Consider the following 16,869-nt stretch of genomic DNA (forward strand, 5'->3'; position numbering starts at 1 on the left):
GCTGTTGGCTGGGGGAAGCAGCTGGACTGGGAGTCACTGGTTTGAATTGGTGGCGGTGTGAGCTGGCAGCAACGGTCACTGCGGGGGGTTAGGTGCCACAGCACAGGCGGCTCAGTGACCCCCCCCAGGGAACAGGTTTGGGGGTGTGACTCCCAGTGTCACCTGGCCAGGGTGTCACTGAGTCAGGGTGTTGGGTCACCCCTCGAGCTCAGCTGTCACCCATCAGGCTGCTGGGTCACCCCCATGCTGGGCTGTCACCCTATCAGGGTGTTGGGTCATCCCTAATCTCAGCTGTCACCATGCTGGGGTGTTGGGTTGCCCCTAGGCTGGGCTGTCACCATGTCAGGGTGCTGGGTCACCCCTGGGCTGGGCTGTCACCCCGCAGGCTGCTGAGCCAGCCCGTGTGACGGGGCTGGGCTGCAGTGACAGCCCGCTCAGGTGTCCGAGGCACGAGGAGTTGTCACACCCGGGCACAGACCTGTCCCCAGCTCAGCCACCGTCTGACTGTCCCTAACAGTCAGACAAACACCCCATCCCCACAGTGATGTCCTGGTGTGACCCAGCACAGGGACACCCCGGTGTCACCCTCACAGGGACACCCAGTGTCACCCAGCGCAGGGACACCCCCCTGTCACCCAGTGCTGGGACACCCCAGTGTCACCCAGCACGGCTGTTCCCCCGGGGTGCGCCAGGCCCCGTTGCCATGGTGACGCCGGGGGCGGGGGTTCCCCAGGGTCCCCACAGCGCTTCCAGCTGCGGCTGCTCTGGGAGAGAGCGGATTGGTGGAGAGCGGGGAGGGGGGCGGGGTTTACGTGCGGGAGCGGCTGGCAATTGGAGGAGTGGAAAGAACGGGGCGGGGAGGGCGGGACCTCGGAGGGCGGGGATTGCCGATCCGGGAGGAGGCGGAGCCTCGAGGGAAGCCGGGAGTCGGATTGGCGGAGGGGAGGGCGGAGAAGAGGCGCGGCATTTGGCTGCGCATGCGTCATTGCGTATCCAGTCACTTCCGGGTGGCGGCCTGTTTCCGCCTCCCGTCGGGCCGGGAGCGGCGGCGCTGGGATCCCCGGGACCCCTCCCGGGACCCCCTGAGACCCCTCGGGACCCCCCCGGGACTCCTCTGAGATCCCCCGGGACCCCCCGCTTCCCGAGCAGCTCCTTCCGCCGCGGCGGGGGAGGCCCCGTCAGGGCCTGTCACCGGGGCGGGGGCTCGGCGGGGCAGCCCCCGGGGCATGCGGCGTCCGTCCGTCCGTCCGTCCGCCTGCCCCGCACTATGTGGTACATCATGCAGAGCATCCAGAGCAAGTATTCTCTGTCGGAGCGGCTCATCCGCACGATCGCCGCCATCCGCTCCTTCCCGCGGGACAACGTGGAGGATCTCATCGGCAGGGTGAGCCCCGGGGCGCTGCGGGGCGGTCGGGGGGGCGGGCGAGGGGCGATCGCACACCCCTCCCCCGGGAGCCGACGGGGTGCCCCGTTGCTGCGGGGGATTCCCGTGCCGCACCCCCCGTTTGGCGTCCGGGCTTCGATTTGCGCCTGACAACAGCGACAGGAGTGCGAGGTCCTGCCCCTGGGGAGGAACAGCCCCCCGCACCGGCACAGGTTGGGGTGACCGGCCGGGGAGCGGCTCTGCCGAGAGGCTCCTGGGGGTGCTGGGGGGCAGCGAGGTGACCCTGAGCCAGCACCGGGCCCTTGGGGCCGAGGGGGCCGGCAGTGCCCTGGGGGGCATTGAAAGGAGTGTGGCCAGCAGGGCGAGGGAGGTTCTCCTCCCCCTCTGCTCTGCCCCAGTGAGGCCACATCTGGGGTGCTGCGGCCATTTCTGGGCCCCCCAGCTCAAGAAGGGCTGGGAGCTGCTCGAGCAAGGCCAGCGCAGAACTGCCACCTGAATATGAAGACAAACCCCTTCCCTGTGCGGGTGCCAGAGCAGGGGCACAGGCTGCCCAGAGGGGCTGTGGGGTCCCTTCCCTGGGGACATTCACACCCCGCCTGGACGCGGTCCTGTGCCCCTGCTCTGGCTGTGCCTGCTCAAGCAGGGGGTGGGACGGGGTGAGCTCCCGAGGGCCCTGCCAGCCCCTACCATGCTGTGATTCTGGCTGATCCGGGCAGCTGCTGAGCTATTTTGGGTGGCGAAGGCTCCACTGAGCATCTTAAACCTCCTCGGAGACACCCTTTTCAAAGCCGACAAGCCTCTGGGTTCAGCCCCAGGCTGGGATGCTCCCAGGGCAGCTGCGGTGGCTTTTGATTGACAGCCGGTTTATTTACTGGAGGCAGAGTGTCCCGCTCGCCTTCCCAAACCCTCGCACCAGCTGTTGCTCGTGATCCTGCTGGAGCACAGAGCCGGCGTGTGGACGGCGAATGTCTGCACGGGTTACGCCAGAGCCCTGCAGCACCCAGGTTCTTTCAGGCATCATTGAGTGATGATGAATTAATGAAAATCAAGGCTGGGAGCAGGGACACAGACTGTCGAGCGCTTCTGCCCGGCGGGGAGCTCTGTGCAACCGTGGTGCCCAGCCTGAAAAAAACTTGCGTGGGAATGTTATGCCGGATATCTATTAATAAACCTTTTCTAACGATGCAAATCAAGGTGCATCAGCTGCTGGCTTGGGGGTGGAAAAGGGCCAAGAGCGGGTGGCTTTGCTAATCCCGGCTGTGGTTTCCTGTCTTCTCGCAGGGCGCGGATGTGAACTGCATGCACGGCACCCTGAAACCGCTGCACTGCGCCTGTATGGTGGCTGACGCCGACTGCGTCGAGCTGCTGCTGCAGAAGGGAGCGGAGGTAAAGGCTTTGAAAAAACAAAACCGCGTTAAAAAAAACCAAAACGCAAAGGTCCCTTTGAAAAGGGGCTGGGAATTCGGGAGGTGGCGGCGGGTGCTGATAAACGGCTGAGATTGGAGGTGATGGTTTTAAGCAGTGCCGGTTTTCTGCCTCCTCTTAGGGCAAAATGGGCTCAGGTGGAGGTTTATCATGCCAGTAGGGAGTGAAAAGTTTGTGCCCGAGATCTTGGGGTGCCCGCTCGTCTGGGGAGGGAGGGTGGTTTTGCGGTGGAAGCCAGAAGGGAGAATTGAAAACTACATATTGCCTGATTTTTGGCCCTTCCCTTTTGCCGCTGGCAGGTCGTATCCCCCACTCCCTCCCTCATTTTCCCATCCGCTGAATTTGGGATGTGGAAACGCTTTCACGCAGCGCCGGTGGAGCTTCCCCTGATGCCGGCAGGAGCTGGCGTACCCCAGTGACCCCCAAACCCTTTCTCCTCCCTCCCTTTCTCCTGCAGGTCAACGCCCTGGATGGCTACAACCGAACAGCCCTTCACTACGCGGCGGAAAAGGACGAAACCTGCGTGGAAATCCTCCTGGAGTACGGGGCCAACCCCAACGCGCTGGACGGCAACAAGGACACCCCGCTCCACTGGGCTGCCTTCAAGAACAACGCCGAGTGCGTGCGGTCGCTGCTGGAGAACGGCGCCCTGGTGAACGCCCGCGATTACAACAATGACACGCCGCTCAGCTGGGCGGCCATGAAGGGTAACCTGGAGAGCGTCAGCATCCTCCTCGACTTCGGGGCGGAGGTCCGGGTGGTTAATTTGAAAGGCCAAACCCCCATCTCGCGGTTGGTGGCGTTGCTGGTCCGGGGATTGGGTACGGAGCGCGAGGATTCCTGCTTTGATCTTCTCCATCGAGCTATCGGACATTTTGAGCTGAGAAAAAACGGCAGCATGCCCTGGGAGGTGACAAGGGATCAGCAGCTCTGCGAAAAGCTCACCCTGCTCTGCTCGGCCCCCGGCACCCTACAGACGCTGTCGCGTTACGCCGTGCGCCGCAGCCTGGGCGTGCGGTTCCTGCCGGAGGCGGTGAAGCAGCTGCCCTTGCCCACCTGCCTGAAGGAGTACGTGTTGCTCCTTAGCTAAGCGAGAGACGAGGCGCCGGGGCTCTTCCGCGCTGGCGTTTGGCTCCCTTCGTCACCGCCTCCTCACGGCAGCACCCGGAACGAGGTTGACCGCTCGCTTGGTTTGGGACTCGCGGGTGCCAGGTTCCCCTTCCCGGTTGCCGTCCCGGTTTTCATCCTGCTCCGCTCTTTCCGCCTGAGCCGGCGCAGAGCAGCGGGGATCCACCGGTGCCGCTCACCCACGGCTCCACGTTGCCTCTCTGCCCACAGCGCCTGCTCAGCGCCTCCTCCCACGCGCTCTCCCCCCACCCCCGATTTCGGCCTTGTGAGATGAACGATCCCCCTTTAACGGCAAATTATATCCCAGCTGTTGGATTAACATGGTCTTTTTTCCCTTTTTTTTTGCGTTGGGGCAGACCTTGGGGAACAAAAAGCTTTCGAGGTGTGGGAGAACATAGAAACCCACCTTCTTTGAAGGACCTGAGGCAGGAAGGTGTTGTCTGACCCGGCGAAGTCCTGTGGGACGTGTCGGCTGGATGCCTGGTGGCAAAGCCCACCCTAAGCGCGCGTAGCGAGCCTGTACCTTGTGTAACGGTGCGGGCTGGCACCTTCGCTAACACCCGCGCGCAGCCGCCGCGGCACAACACCCCGCAGACGGGGCAGAGTCTGTCTGTCTGGGGCTCCCCGTGCTTTGGGCAGACACGAGGCGTCCCTTCAGCACCTGGAAGTAGGGTTTTTTTTTTTCCTTCATATCTATAATTTTTAAGGTGCGCCTGCGCTGTAGAGGGGAGGAGGGTGGGAGCACCTCAAAAACCACTACTTTGTGGGGGCTGCGATGCCTGTGAGGGGGGGAAATGTTTCCCTCCCTCTCCGGAGTAGCTGTGCTCAGAGCACGGAGTGCTCCGTGCCCCAGAGGCGAGGTCTCCCTCCCATCTACGATGCAAATAACCCACCCGAGCTCTTCCTTAGCTTTGGTTTTGTGCTGTCAACCCACCGTTTTGTTGTTGGCTTTATTTATGTGTGTGTACCTACAGATTTTAGGCGGAGGCGTGAGGACGTCCTGGCAGCGGGGCACCGGGCAGGACCCCCGCGGGCAGCGCCCGATCTCTGGCACGGCTCGCTCCTGGCGCCAGCGGCGTCCCCGCGCGCACCGTCACGTATTCACGGAAATAAACAGCTCGCCGCGTGCTGGAAGGTGTGTGTGTCGCACGCTCGCAGCCCGGCTCAGCGAGGGAGCGCAGGGGGTCGGCCCCGCTCTTTCGGGGTCCTCCCTGAAGGGAGAGTGCGCGTCGGAGCGAGGTTTGGGGGTGTTGCCGCCGGTGGTTTCGTTCCTCTGCTTGTCTTCGTCACCTCTGAGAACTGTAATGTCACCCTGTGGTGCTGTCTTGTTAAACCCTCACGCTGGTGGGTTCTGCGTGGGTTTTACCTCCGCTCCCCCTCGCTGCTCCCAGCCCGCCCTTCGCGCCCGCGCCCTCGTCGGGGGGCTTGGGGGGATCTTGATGGCGCAGCACCAAGCTGCATCACCCTCTGTGTGCCCGTTCCTCACCCGGCGCTCCTGGAAGAGCTGCCCCACGCTCTTGAAGGTGGATAAGCTTTGATAATTGCTTTACAGGAGAAAACCGGGGGAGAAAAATCAGTTTATATATATTTTTTTCCTCCCTGCTGTGCTGGGAAGTGGAGCCGTTGGGACCAGGGGTGCGAGCGGGGCTGTGGGAGCCACGTTCGCCTTCCCCAGGGGGTGAGAGCCGGAGGGTTGGAGCACGATTCGTGTTTGCCACCATGAGTGAGTGGTGAGTTTATTGAAGCGTCTTAATTCTGAATTTTTAACACTAAAGCGGTGCCCTGGGGACTCTACCCAGACCGCTTGCTCTCAGCTCATTGCAACATCCCGCCGCGACACTTTCCTGTTTAAAAAGCCCATAAAATACCTAAACCAACCCAAAATTTACCCCGAGGAAAGCCTCTGCTTCGGGACAACCGCTCTTTTGCTGAGGCAGTGGGTGCCCTCGGGGCGTGGAGGTGCTGCCTGGCTTCCCAGGGGGTGCGAGCTACAACGGGGAAGCGCTTGTTTCGGAGGTTCCCTGGAGCGACGCGCTCCGGGGTGGGGGAAGCCGCGCCGGCCATCTCCTCTTAGATGTTGGATTCGACCGAGATCCTCTTGCGCGTGACGTGCTCTAGGTGGGCTTTCTCCGAGGTGTCCAGCTCGATGTTGTACTTGGCCAGGATTTTTAGGATGGGGCGAAGCTTCAGCCACCACTGCTCCTTGGGGATGCGGTGCCTGGGCGAGAGAGAGAGAGGGCGGCGCGATGGTCCCGGGTCGAAACAACGGTGCATCGCCCAGGGAAGCGTTCCCAGCTCGCTGTATTTGTCCTTCCTGGGGCTGGGGCACGATCGTGGGGGGGCGGGGGGGGAAAAAAGGGGGACACCTACTCGAAGTCTGTCTGCTCCTTGAGCTCGGTGATGGGCTGGAAGACGAGGCTGCGCTTGCGCATGCCCAGCAGACAAGCCGAGTCGGCCGTGTTGGCGAAGATCCGACCTGCGAGGGGAGGTGGGGAGCGGGCTCAGGGTTTTGGACCCTCCAGGAGGGGAGAGCACCCATGAGCACCCCCTAAAATCCGCAGGGGAGCCCTGAGCCCTTTGCATTGGGATATCAGAGCGCGCGTGGGCGTTGGGAAAGAGCCGGGGGGTTGCTTTCAGCGAGCCTCCCGTGCTGCTCTGGGAAGGGGTTTGGAAACAAGGCAGGGAAGCCCCCCGGCGCGGCACCCACCGTGCCGGGAGCACTCCTTGATCTTCCCGGTGATCCAGGCCACCGCCTTGGCACCCATTTTGGTGCCGAAGTTCCTGTCGAAGGGGGTCGGGGTGCCGCCCTGCGCCGGAAAAGCCGTGGGGTGAATGGAGGTGGGGATAAAGCTGCCGGGTGAGGGTCTCGCAACCCACAGCCCCTTTCCTGGGGGTCCCGGGGAGGGTCCGTACCTGCTGCATGTGCCCCAGCACGTTTTTCCGGCAGTCAAAGATTCCCTTCCCTTCCTCCGAGTAGAGGTTGTAGATGAAGTCGGTGGTGTAGTTCTCGTTGCACCGCTCGTTCCTGCGCCAGGCGAGGGAGGTGGGCTCGTGGCGGGGTCTCAGCCGCCCCCACCCCATCCCACCCTGGGGACGTACCTGAGCACCAGCCCCCTCTTCACCGTCGTCTTCATCTTCTCAGTTAAATGCTCCACGTTGACCTACGTGGAGCATGAAACGGGCGTTGGGGGCTTTGGAAGAGGGAATAAATGCGGCCCCCGCCGCCCTGGGGCTTCGGCGGTGCCCAGAATGGGGGGACACGGGCTGTGGGGGGGGGGGTGTCCGCCCCCCAACCTGCAGGTCGCGGATGTTGAAGTGTTCCTCGTAGATGTAGGCGGCATCGGCACCGCCCGCCAGCCCTGCCATGGTGGCCAAGTAGCCGCAAAAGCCGCCCATGGTCTCGATGATGAAGACGCGGCGCTTGGTCCCGGCCGCCGACTGCTTGATGCGGTCACAGGTCTGCGGAGGTGGAAGAATTGGGGTGGAAAACAGGGGTTTTTAGGTTTACGGGTGGTGTTAAATGGGGAGGGGTGGCGGCGGGTGCGGGGCCGCACCGTGGTGATGGTGTTGAGCGCGGTGTCGGCGCCGATGCTGAAGTCGGAGCCGGGGACGTTGTTGGAGACGGTGGCGGGGATGATGCAGAGCGGGATGCAGAGCTCCTCGTACTTGGCCCTCCCCTCCATCAGCTCCAGGCTGCCCGTGAAAGCCTGCGGGCAGCGAGGCAGAGGGTGTCGGCGCCGGCACGGTGTCGGCAGCTGCCCTCCCCCTGCCTCCACCGCTTCCCCGCTCACCTCGAAGCCACCGATAATGACCAGCCCGTGGATGCCAAAGTTGCTGATGTTGGCGCTGATTTCCTCAAAGTATTTCTTGGGCAAGGTCCTGGGAGGATGAAACCGCCCTGGCTGAGCCCGCTGGGGTGGGGGGCTCGACCTGGGGACCCCCCCGACGGGATTCCCCCGGGAGGACCGTTACCTTTTTGTCCCCAGTTTGGATCCTCCCAGCCCTGTCCAGCTGCCGACCCTCTCCCAGCTGATCTCTTCCACCTGGGGGGAAAGTTGAGGGTGGGATGTGAGAAGGATTTTGGGGTGCACCGGCCTTGCCGCCACCGTATCGCAATGATATTGGGGTAACCCGCTGCCCCCAGGGTGCGGGATGAACCCCAGTGGGGCTGGCGTGAGGAATGGGACACCCCCCCCCCCTTCCCTATGTGGCCGTAGCTGCTGCTTTTCGGGACCCTACCCCACCCCGTGCACCCCCTTTTCCCCCGGGGGTCGCACCCTCCCGTAGGCGAGCCCTTCGAAGCCGTCGTGCACCGCCAGCATCCGGTGCCCGTGGATGAGGCCGATCCGCACGGTCGACCGGACGGCCGCGTTCATGCCGGCAGCCGGCGCGCCCACGTTGAGCACGGCCAGCGTGTAGCCGCTCTGCGGGGAGAAAGGAGATGGCGTTGGGGGGCGGGGGGTTGTGGGGTTCAGGGGATCCCCGTCGCCCCCCTCCCCGCTGCCGCACCTTGGTGGAGGGGGGGCGGATGTGTGCCAGAAGCTTGTACACGTTCCAGTTGTTTTGGAAACTCCTGCAAATGGGGGGAAAGGCGGGTGTGGGAGCCCTGGGGGTGGCCGGAGCCCCGGGTCCCCAGCGGGGATGGGGTGCGGGCGCTCACCGGCCCCGCAGCTTCAGGGCGTCTTCAAAGCGCCCCTCGTTCATCGCCGTCGTCACGTCTTTGGTCTGTGGGGAGCAAAGATGGGTTTGCATTAACTGGGATGGGTTTTGCAGAACCACAGGGTGCCCTGAGCTGGAAGGGACCCACAAGGACCATTGAGCCCAGCTCCCGTCCCTGCACAGGACACCCCAAATTCACACCGTGTCTCTGAGGGCCTTGGCCAAGCGCTTCTGGAACATCACCAGGCGGGTGCCGTGATGCCTCCCTGGGGAGCCTGTGCCAGGGCTCCACCACCCTCTGGGGGAAGGACCTTCTCCTAATGCCCAGCCTCACCCTCCCCTGGCACATCTCCCTGCCGTTCCCTCGGGGCCTGGCGTTGGGCACCAGAGAGCAGAGACCAGCCCTGCCCCTCCTCCTGCCCTCGGGAGGGGGCTGCAGAGCGCCATGAGGCTGCCTTCGACCCCCTCTGCTCCAGCTGAACAACCCCAGGGGCTTCAGCCGCCCCTCGTACAGTTTCCCCTCTAAACCCTTCCCCAGCCCCGTGGGCTCCCCTGGACACTCTCCAGTAGCTTTATACCCTTTATATTCCCTATATCCTTTATATCATTGATATCCTACACCCTGTGGCGCCCAGCGCTGCCCACAGCGCTCGAGGTGAGGCCGCCCCAGCGCGGGGCAGAGCGGGGCAATCCCCCCCTCGCCCGGCTGCGACGCAGGGCTCGGTGCCCCCCAGGGCACGGCTGGCCCATGTTCAACTTGCCGTCGGCCAGAACCCCCAGGTCGCTCTGCAGAGCTGCTCCCCAGCCCCCCGCACCCCCGCCTCCCCGCACGGCCAGGGGGGCCCTGCCCCAGGGGCAAAGTCCAGCCCTCGGCCCTGCTAAACCCCGCAGGGTCGGCGGCTGCCCGGCTCCCCAGTTCGCCTCGATCCCTCCGCAGGGCCTGGCCGCCCTCGGGAGCGCCAGCAGCTCCTCCCGACTCTGTGTCGCCGAGAGGCCGGGTCCCTCCCAGCCCCGCGCCCAAGCGTTTACGGGGACACGGAGGAGCGCTGGCCCCGGGGCGATCCCCGCGCGCCCCCGCCCGCCCGATGCAACCCCGCTTACTCCAACCCTCTGAGCCCGACGCGCGGCCGGCGCTCGCCCCCTGCACCCCGCGGGTAGCCGGCCGTGTGCTGGACGCTGCGCCCCGGAGGAGGCCGGGAGACGGCAGCGAAAGCTTTACTGAAATCCAGAAAGATCCCGTCGACCGGCTTCCCTTGGTCACTCACGTGGGTGACCTTGTCACAGAGGGAAACCAAGTCTGTTGAGCAGGACTTTCCCCTCGTGAGCCCGTGCTGGCCGGGGCAACGCCTGCGTCGCCTTTCGGGTGTTTTCTCAATAACTCCCAGAATCACCTCCGTAATTTTGCCAGGCACGCACCTTGCCGGGTTTGCAACCGCTCCAGGCGGGATTGCGCGGCACCGCACGGGTTTGCGCCCCCCGGCCTAGTTTGCATCCCACCGGCTTGGGTTTGCATTGCACCGGGTGGGTTTGCAACAGCCTGGCTGGGTTTGCGCCGCGTCGGGTGGGTTTGCACCGCATTGGATGGGTTTGCACCACCCTGGCTGGGTTTGCACCACGTTAGACGGGTTTGCACCGCGTTAGATGGGTTTGCACTGCATCTGATGGGTTTGCACTGCATCTGATGGGTTTGCAACGCATTGGATGGGTTTGCACCGCGTTAGATGGGTTTGCACTGCATCTGATGGGTTTGCACTGCGTTAGATGGGTTTGCACCGCATTGGATGGGTTTGCACCACCCTGGCTGGGTTTGCACCGCGTCAGATGGGTTTGCACCGCATTGGATGGGTTTGCACTGCGTTAGATGGGTTTGCACTGCATCTGATGGGTTTGCACCGCGTCAGATGGGTTTGCACCACGTCAGATGGGTTTGCACCGCATTGGATGGGTTTGCACCGCGTTAGATGGGTTTGCACCACATTGGATGGGTTTGCACGGTGTTAGATGGGTTTGCACCGCGTTGGATGAGTTTGCACGGTGTTAGATGGGTTTGCACTGCATTAGATGGGTTTGCACTGCATCTGATGGGTTTGCACTGCGTTAGGTGGGTTTGCACCGCATTGGATGGGTTTGCACCACCCTGGCTGGGTTTGCACCACGTCAGATGGGTTTGCACCACGTCAGATGGGTTTGCACCGCATTGGATGGGTTTGCACCGCATTGGATGGGTTTGCACCACATTGGATGGGTTTGCACGGTGTTAGATGGGTTTGCACCGCGTTGGATGAGTTTGCACGGTGTTAGATGGGTTTGCACTGCATTAGATGGGTTTCCACCACCCTGGCTGGGTTTGCACCATGTTAGATGGGTTTGCACCGCATTGGATGGGTTTGCTCTGCACCGGCTGGGTTTGCGTCGCACCCAGCGGGGTTTGCATCATGCTGCATGACTTTGCATCGTGCCAGATGGGTTTGCATCACACCCAGCCAGGTTTGCTTTACATTGGATGCGTTTGCATCGCGCCAATGTGTGGCTCTGCGTTGCACCGGCTGGGTTTGCATCGCACCCATCCACCGGGAGCCCTGGGGGTGCTCCTAGGGGTCCCGTCGCCCCCTACTCACCACCTGGACGCACTCCATAAGGGGCAGGCGCACGGCTTGGTTGCCTGAGAGGCTGACGACGCAGGCCGGGGTGTCGGGGGTCCCCTCCAGCAGAGCCATGACAGCTTCAACACCCATGCGGCTGCCCTGCGGGGACAGGGACGGGGACGTTACCCCCCCCGGACCCCCTCTCCCCCGCGGCCGGGGTGGGAGGGAGCTCCCTACCAGGATGCGGTCGAAGGCGGAGGGCGTCCCACCACGCTGGACGTGGCCCAGGATGGTGACCCGGGTGTCGTACCCCAAACGCTTCACCACCAGCTGCAAGACAGGGATGCGCCTGGATCCGGCCCCGCCGCGGGGCCGGGAAAGGGCTGGAAAACGAAAAAAACAACAAAAAAGGGGGTTCCCCACCCCTCCCCGCTCACGGTTTTGATGTCGTCGGAGGTGATGGCCTTGCCGTGCTTGTCGATGGCGCCCTCGGCCACGATGATGATGTTCAGTCTCGAGCCGCCCACGCGGGTCTGGGGTGGGGGGAATTGGGGGGGTGACGATGGGGAGGGGACGGGGACGAAGGCGCCCGCCGGAGCCCGTCCTACCTCCGTCAGCCTGCGGCACAAGTGGTCCTCCCAGTCATCCTCGGGAGGGGACTCGGGGATGAAGACCCAGTCGGCGCCGCAGGCCAGGGCAGTGATGAGCGCCAGGTAGCTGGAAGCGGGTAAAAAAAGATGCTTTTTAGGTTTTTTTTTTTGTTTTTTTCACATTTTCTTTACGGGGAGCCGGGTCCGGGTGGCAGCACGGGGACGTACCCGCAGTGGCGACCCATCACTTCCAGCACGAAGGTCCGTTGGTGGCTGCGGGAGACACGAGTTTCATCCCACGACAAGCCCGAGTGGGGCCCGGACACCTGGGTCCCCCCGACATGGGGGACACAGGGGGGTCCCCGTCACCTCTGGGCCGTGGTGGTGATGGCATCCACGATCTCCATGATACGGTGCAGCGCCGAGTCGGTGCCGATGGTCATGTCGGTGCCGCAGAAGTCGTTGTCGATGGAGCCCACCATGCCCACGATGTTCAGGTGACTGGACTTCTTCGCCTCCTCCGCTGTGATCCCCCCTGCCGCAGGGCGGGACACCCCCTTTTCCCTCTGCGTGTCCCCCAAAACATCCCCACGGGGCCAAACACCAGCACAAAACTCCGGCGTGGGGGAAAAAATCCCAACTTTTTGTGTACGACCCCCCCTGATTTCGGTACAAACCCTCTGATTTCGGTACAAACCCTCTGATTTTGGTCCAGAATCTTTTCACCCCGCAGAAGAAATCCGGGGGGTGGGGTGGGGGGTGTCTCGTGGGGGACACACACGCACGTACCCACTTTCACCAGCTCGGCCAAGAGGCTGCTCCACTCGGCGCGGAAGGTGTCGGCGCCGGTGAGGCTGCCGTCGCCGCCGATGACGCAGAGGTTGGTGATGCCGCGTTTCACCAGGTTCCGGGCGGCTTTTAGCCGTCCCTCGCGCGTCCGAAAATCCTGGCACCGGGCGCTTCCGATGACCGTGCCCCCCTACGGGACCCCCGTGTGGGTGCTGGGTACCCCCCGCCCAGCACCCCTGTGTCCATCTGTCCATCCTTCCCCCTCCCTTCCCCATCCCGGCTCTGGTTTCGGGTTATTTTCAGGCTTGACCCCGGTGCCGCGGCGTAGGGTTACACCATAACACACCCCCCAACCCCAACCCCCTGCCATCGGTGCACCGAGCTGGCCGGCCTCAGCTCACCAGCTGCAGCATCATGGAGACGCTCTCCCACGTGGCCTCCTTGATGTTGTCCCCGCCGTCCACCAGCCCCTGGTAGCCCTGGGAGGGGGAGGACACACAACACACACAACCTGATGTCAAAACAACCCCCCCCCGAGGTTTGGGGGGGATGGGAATATTGGGGCGAGTGTGTCGGGGTGGGGTCAGCACCGACCTCGTGCACAAAGTAGACCTTGGCGCCGGTGTAGATGCCCACCCTCACCACGGCGCGGACGGCCGCGTTCATGCCTGGGGGAGGAGGAGAGCGTCACCCCGAAACCCCCCCCAAGGGAACCCCTAAAGCCATCGTCGTCCCCCCGCCTCGCACAGCGCCGGGCTTGGGCCCCCCCCCCCCCCCCCAACCCCCCCGTTCCCGGCACGGATCGGGCCCCGCAGCTGCCCGGGTTATTTTTGCCCCGTTGACATTTAGCGGCGGCGCGGCGCACCGCGTGACACCGGGTGACAAGTGCGGTGGCGGGGGTGGTGGGGGGGGGGGGGGGGAAGGTGAGCAGAGACCCCCATGGGCTGAATGACCCCCCCCCACCTCCCCTCAGGGTACCCCCACCCAAATCCCCGGAGCCACCCGGGGGAGGAACAAGCTTTGGGTTGAATCCCTGCGTTTTTGGGCAACCCCAACGCTTCTCCAGCGTTGGCTTCGTGCTGCAGCGCTGCCGCTGTCCCTTTAAGCCCTCCCAAATTTTCACCTGGGGTCCGTGCACCCAGACCCCCCCCAGCACCCCAAAACTCCCCCTAACTCCGCCCCACAGCTTCCTCACCCCACCGTCCCCCCAAGGTCACCCCCAAATCCTCAACCTGAGAAAAACCGCCTGAGGAACCCAACTGGCCGCGGGATCTGGCCACCCAGGTCCCGTTTTTGCCTCATTTTTCCCCAAAATGGGGCTCGACCCTGACAAGACCACCGGTTTTCGGGGGTCACTGGGGTGTCCCTTACCCTGGGCGTCCCCCCCGGAGGTGAGGACGGCGATGGCTTTGCCGGCGCCCAGGCTATCGGTTTGCCCGCGTCCCAGCGGCGTCTGCGCCATCCTCTTGGCTGGAAAAAGAGGAAAATTGGGCAAAAAGAGGGCGGCGAGGTCCCCCCCGTCCCGCTGGCACCCGCAGACTGGCACCCGCCGCCTGCCCGCCCCTAAATAGGGCCCTGGAGGGAGGGGCAGCCCCGGCGAGGGAGGGGGTGTCCCCTCCCCGGCACCCGGGGCGTGGGGGGGCACGGTCCTGCGGGTGCTGGTCTGCCCTCCTCACTGGTGCCAGTCCATGGTCCTTACTGGTGCCAGTCCTTACTGGTGCCAGTCCTTACTGGTGCCAGTCTGCCCTCCACACTGGTGCCAGTCCTTACTGGTGCCAGTCTGCCCTCCACACTGGTGCCAGTCCTTACTGGTGCCAGTCCATGGTCCTCACTGGTGCCAGTCCTTACTGGTGCCAGTCTGCCCTCCACACTGGTGCCAGTCCTTACTGGTGCCAGTCCTCACTGGTGCCAGTCCTCACTGGTGCCAGTCCTTACTGGTGCCAGTCTGCCCTCCACACTGGTGCCAGTCCTTACTGGTGCCAGTCCTCACTGGTGCCAGTCCTCACTGGTGCCAGTCCATGGTCCTTACTGGTGCCAGTCCTCACTGGTGCCAGTCCATGGTCCTTACTGGTGCCAGTCCTTACTGGTGCCAGTCCTCACTGGTGCCAGTCCTTACTGGTGCCAGTCTGCCCTCCACAAAGGTGCCAGTCCTTACTGGTGCCAGTCCTCACTGGTGCCAGTCCTTACTGGTGCCAGTCCTTACTGGTGCCAGTCCTTACTGGTGCCAGTCTGCCCTCCACAAAGGTGCCAGTCCTTACTGGTGCCAGTCTGCCCTCCACACTGGTGCCAGTCCTTACTGGTGCCAGTCCTCACTGGTGCCAGTCCTTACTGGTGCCAGTCTGCCCTCCACACTGGTGCCATTCCTTACTGGTGCCAGTCCTCACTGGTGCCAGTCCATGGTCCTTACTGGTGCCAGTCCTCACTGGTGCCAGTCCATGGTCCTTACTGGTGCCAGTCCTTACTGGTGCCAGTCTGCCCTTCACACTGGTGCCAGTCCTTACTGGTGCCAGTCCTTACTGGTGCAAGTCTGCCCTCCTCACTGGTGCCAGTCCTTACTGCTGCCAGTCCTTACTGGTGCCAGTCTTCCCTCCTCACTGGTGCCAGTCCTTACTGGTGCCAGTCTGCCCTCCTTACTAGTCCCAGTCCTTACTGGTGCCAGCCTGTCCTCCTCACTGGTGCCAGTCCATGGTCCTTACTGGTGCCAGTCCTTACTGGTGCCAGTCTGCCCTCCTCACTGGTGCCAGTCCATGGTCCTTACTGGTGCCAGTCCTTACTGGTGCCAGTCTGTCCCACTTACTGGTGCCAGTCTGTCCCACTTACTGGTGCCAGTCTGTATTCCCTGTGCATACCAAGTCTGCCCTCCTTACTGGTGAGAGCCTGCCCTCCTTACCGGTACAAGCCTGTCCTCCTTACTGGTTCCAGTCTGTCCTTACTGGTTCCAGTCTGTCCCACTTACAGGTACCAGTCTGTCCTTACCGGTTCCAGTCTGCCCCCCCTGCTGGTGCCAGCACTGACCTGGCGGCTGCCCCTGCCTGGGCGCAGGGGGGAGGAAGGTGAGGAAGAGGAGGACGGCGGCGAAGGAGAGCGCGGCTGAGAGGAGGAGCCGGGAGGTCTCGGGGGAGAGCTCGGGGATGGCCACCATCACCCGCCCCGCGCTGTCACCCGAGCGGCTGTCACCCGAGCGGCTGTCACCCGAGCGGCTGTGACGGGACCGGCTGTAGGGATCGGCTGTAGGGATCGGCTGTAGGGATCGGCTGTGACGGGACCGGCTGTAGGGATCGGCTGTAGGGATCGGCTGTCATGGGACCGGCTGTAGGGATCGGCTGTAACAGGATCGGCTGTAGGGATCGGCTGTCACGGGACTAGCTATAATGGGACCGGCTGTACGGATCAGCTGTAACAGGACCGGCTGTAGGGACAGGCTGTGATGGGATCGGCTGTAACGGGACCGGCTGTAACAGGATCGGCTCTAGGTATTGGCTGTCACGAGATCAGCTGTAACAGGATCAGCTATAACAGGACCAACTGTAGGGATTGGCTGTAACGGGACCGGCTGTAACGGGACTGGCTGTAACGGGATCGGCTGTAACGGGACCGGCTGTAACGGGATCGGCTGTAACGGGATCAGCTGTAACGGGACCGGCTGTAATGGGATCGGCTGTAATGGGACCAGCTGTAATGGGACCGGCTGTAACGGGATCGGCTGTAATGGGATTGGCTGTAGGGATTGGCTGTAACGGGACCAGCTGTAGGGACCAGCTGTAATGGGATCTGCTATAATGGGATCGGCTGTAGGGATCAGCCCTAACGGGATCGGGTGTAACGGGATCGGCTGCCCCATGAGGGAACAGCACAGAGAGTGACACAGCCCCACAGCGTGAGCCCCCCATAGGGTGACACCCCTGTAGGGTGACACGCTATGGGGTGATACTGCCCAGCAGGGAGCTCCACAGTGTGTCCCCCCCATAGGGTGACACCGCCCACAGGGTGACACCCGCTATAGGGTGACACCTGCTATAGGGTGACACACCCATAGTGTGACACTGCCCACAGGGTGACACCCGCTATAGGGTGACACCTGCTATAGGGTGACACACCCATAGTGTGACACTGCCCACAGGGTGACACCCGCTATAGAGTGACACCTGCTATAGGGTTACACCCCCATAGGGTGACACTGCCCACAGGGTGACACCCGCTATGGGGTGATACCCGCTATAGGGTGACATCCCCATAGGGTGACACCCCCCACAGGATTACACCTGCTATAGGGTAATACCCCCCACAGGGTGACACCAACTATAGGGTG

The 16,869-nt window shown here is 63.2% G+C and overlaps 2 protein-coding genes across 3 annotated transcripts; one reads left to right on the forward strand and one right to left on the reverse strand.

The window, feature by feature from the left end:
- The first annotated feature begins 978 nt into the window (after positions 1-978).
- ASB8 (ankyrin repeat and SOCS box containing 8) lies at positions 979-4,256 on the forward strand. The gene is made up of 3 exons (XM_075075835.1): positions 979-1,384; positions 2,666-2,770; positions 3,267-4,256. Exons 1-3 carry the CDS (start codon positions 1,268-1,270, stop codon positions 3,897-3,899), a joined length of 855 nt encoding a protein of 284 aa, XP_074931936.1. The 5' UTR covers positions 979-1,267; the 3' UTR covers positions 3,900-4,256.
- A 1,385-nt stretch (positions 4,257-5,641) lies between these two features.
- PFKM (phosphofructokinase, muscle) lies at positions 5,642-15,961 on the reverse strand. 2 transcript variants are annotated; one of them, XM_075075811.1, is made up of 23 exons: positions 15,576-15,961; positions 13,932-14,030; positions 13,155-13,228; positions 12,962-13,039; positions 12,561-12,750; positions 12,141-12,306; positions 12,000-12,044; positions 11,790-11,898; positions 11,619-11,714; positions 11,419-11,511; positions 11,215-11,340; positions 8,598-8,662; positions 8,447-8,510; positions 8,215-8,361; positions 7,910-7,980; positions 7,729-7,816; positions 7,492-7,644; positions 7,232-7,396; positions 7,037-7,098; positions 6,851-6,962; positions 6,645-6,744; positions 6,308-6,413; positions 5,642-6,155 (listed from the first exon to the last, which is right to left on the reverse strand). In XM_075075811.1, exons 1-23 carry the CDS (start codon positions 15,700-15,702, stop codon positions 6,008-6,010), a joined length of 2,484 nt encoding a protein of 827 aa, XP_074931912.1. In that variant the 5' UTR covers positions 15,703-15,961; the 3' UTR covers positions 5,642-6,007. The 2 variants fall into 2 exon arrangements, with proteins under 2 accessions (XP_074931912.1, XP_074931913.1); XM_075075812.1 differs by lacking the exon at positions 15,576-15,961 and adding an exon at positions 15,537-15,572.
- Between the last annotated feature and the right edge of the window lie 908 nt (positions 15,962-16,869).

The sequence above is a fragment of the Phalacrocorax aristotelis genome, chromosome 26, assembly GCF_949628215.1.
Source record: "Phalacrocorax aristotelis chromosome 26, bGulAri2.1, whole genome shotgun sequence".
Taxonomy (NCBI): domain Eukaryota; kingdom Metazoa; phylum Chordata; class Aves; order Suliformes; family Phalacrocoracidae; genus Phalacrocorax; species Phalacrocorax aristotelis.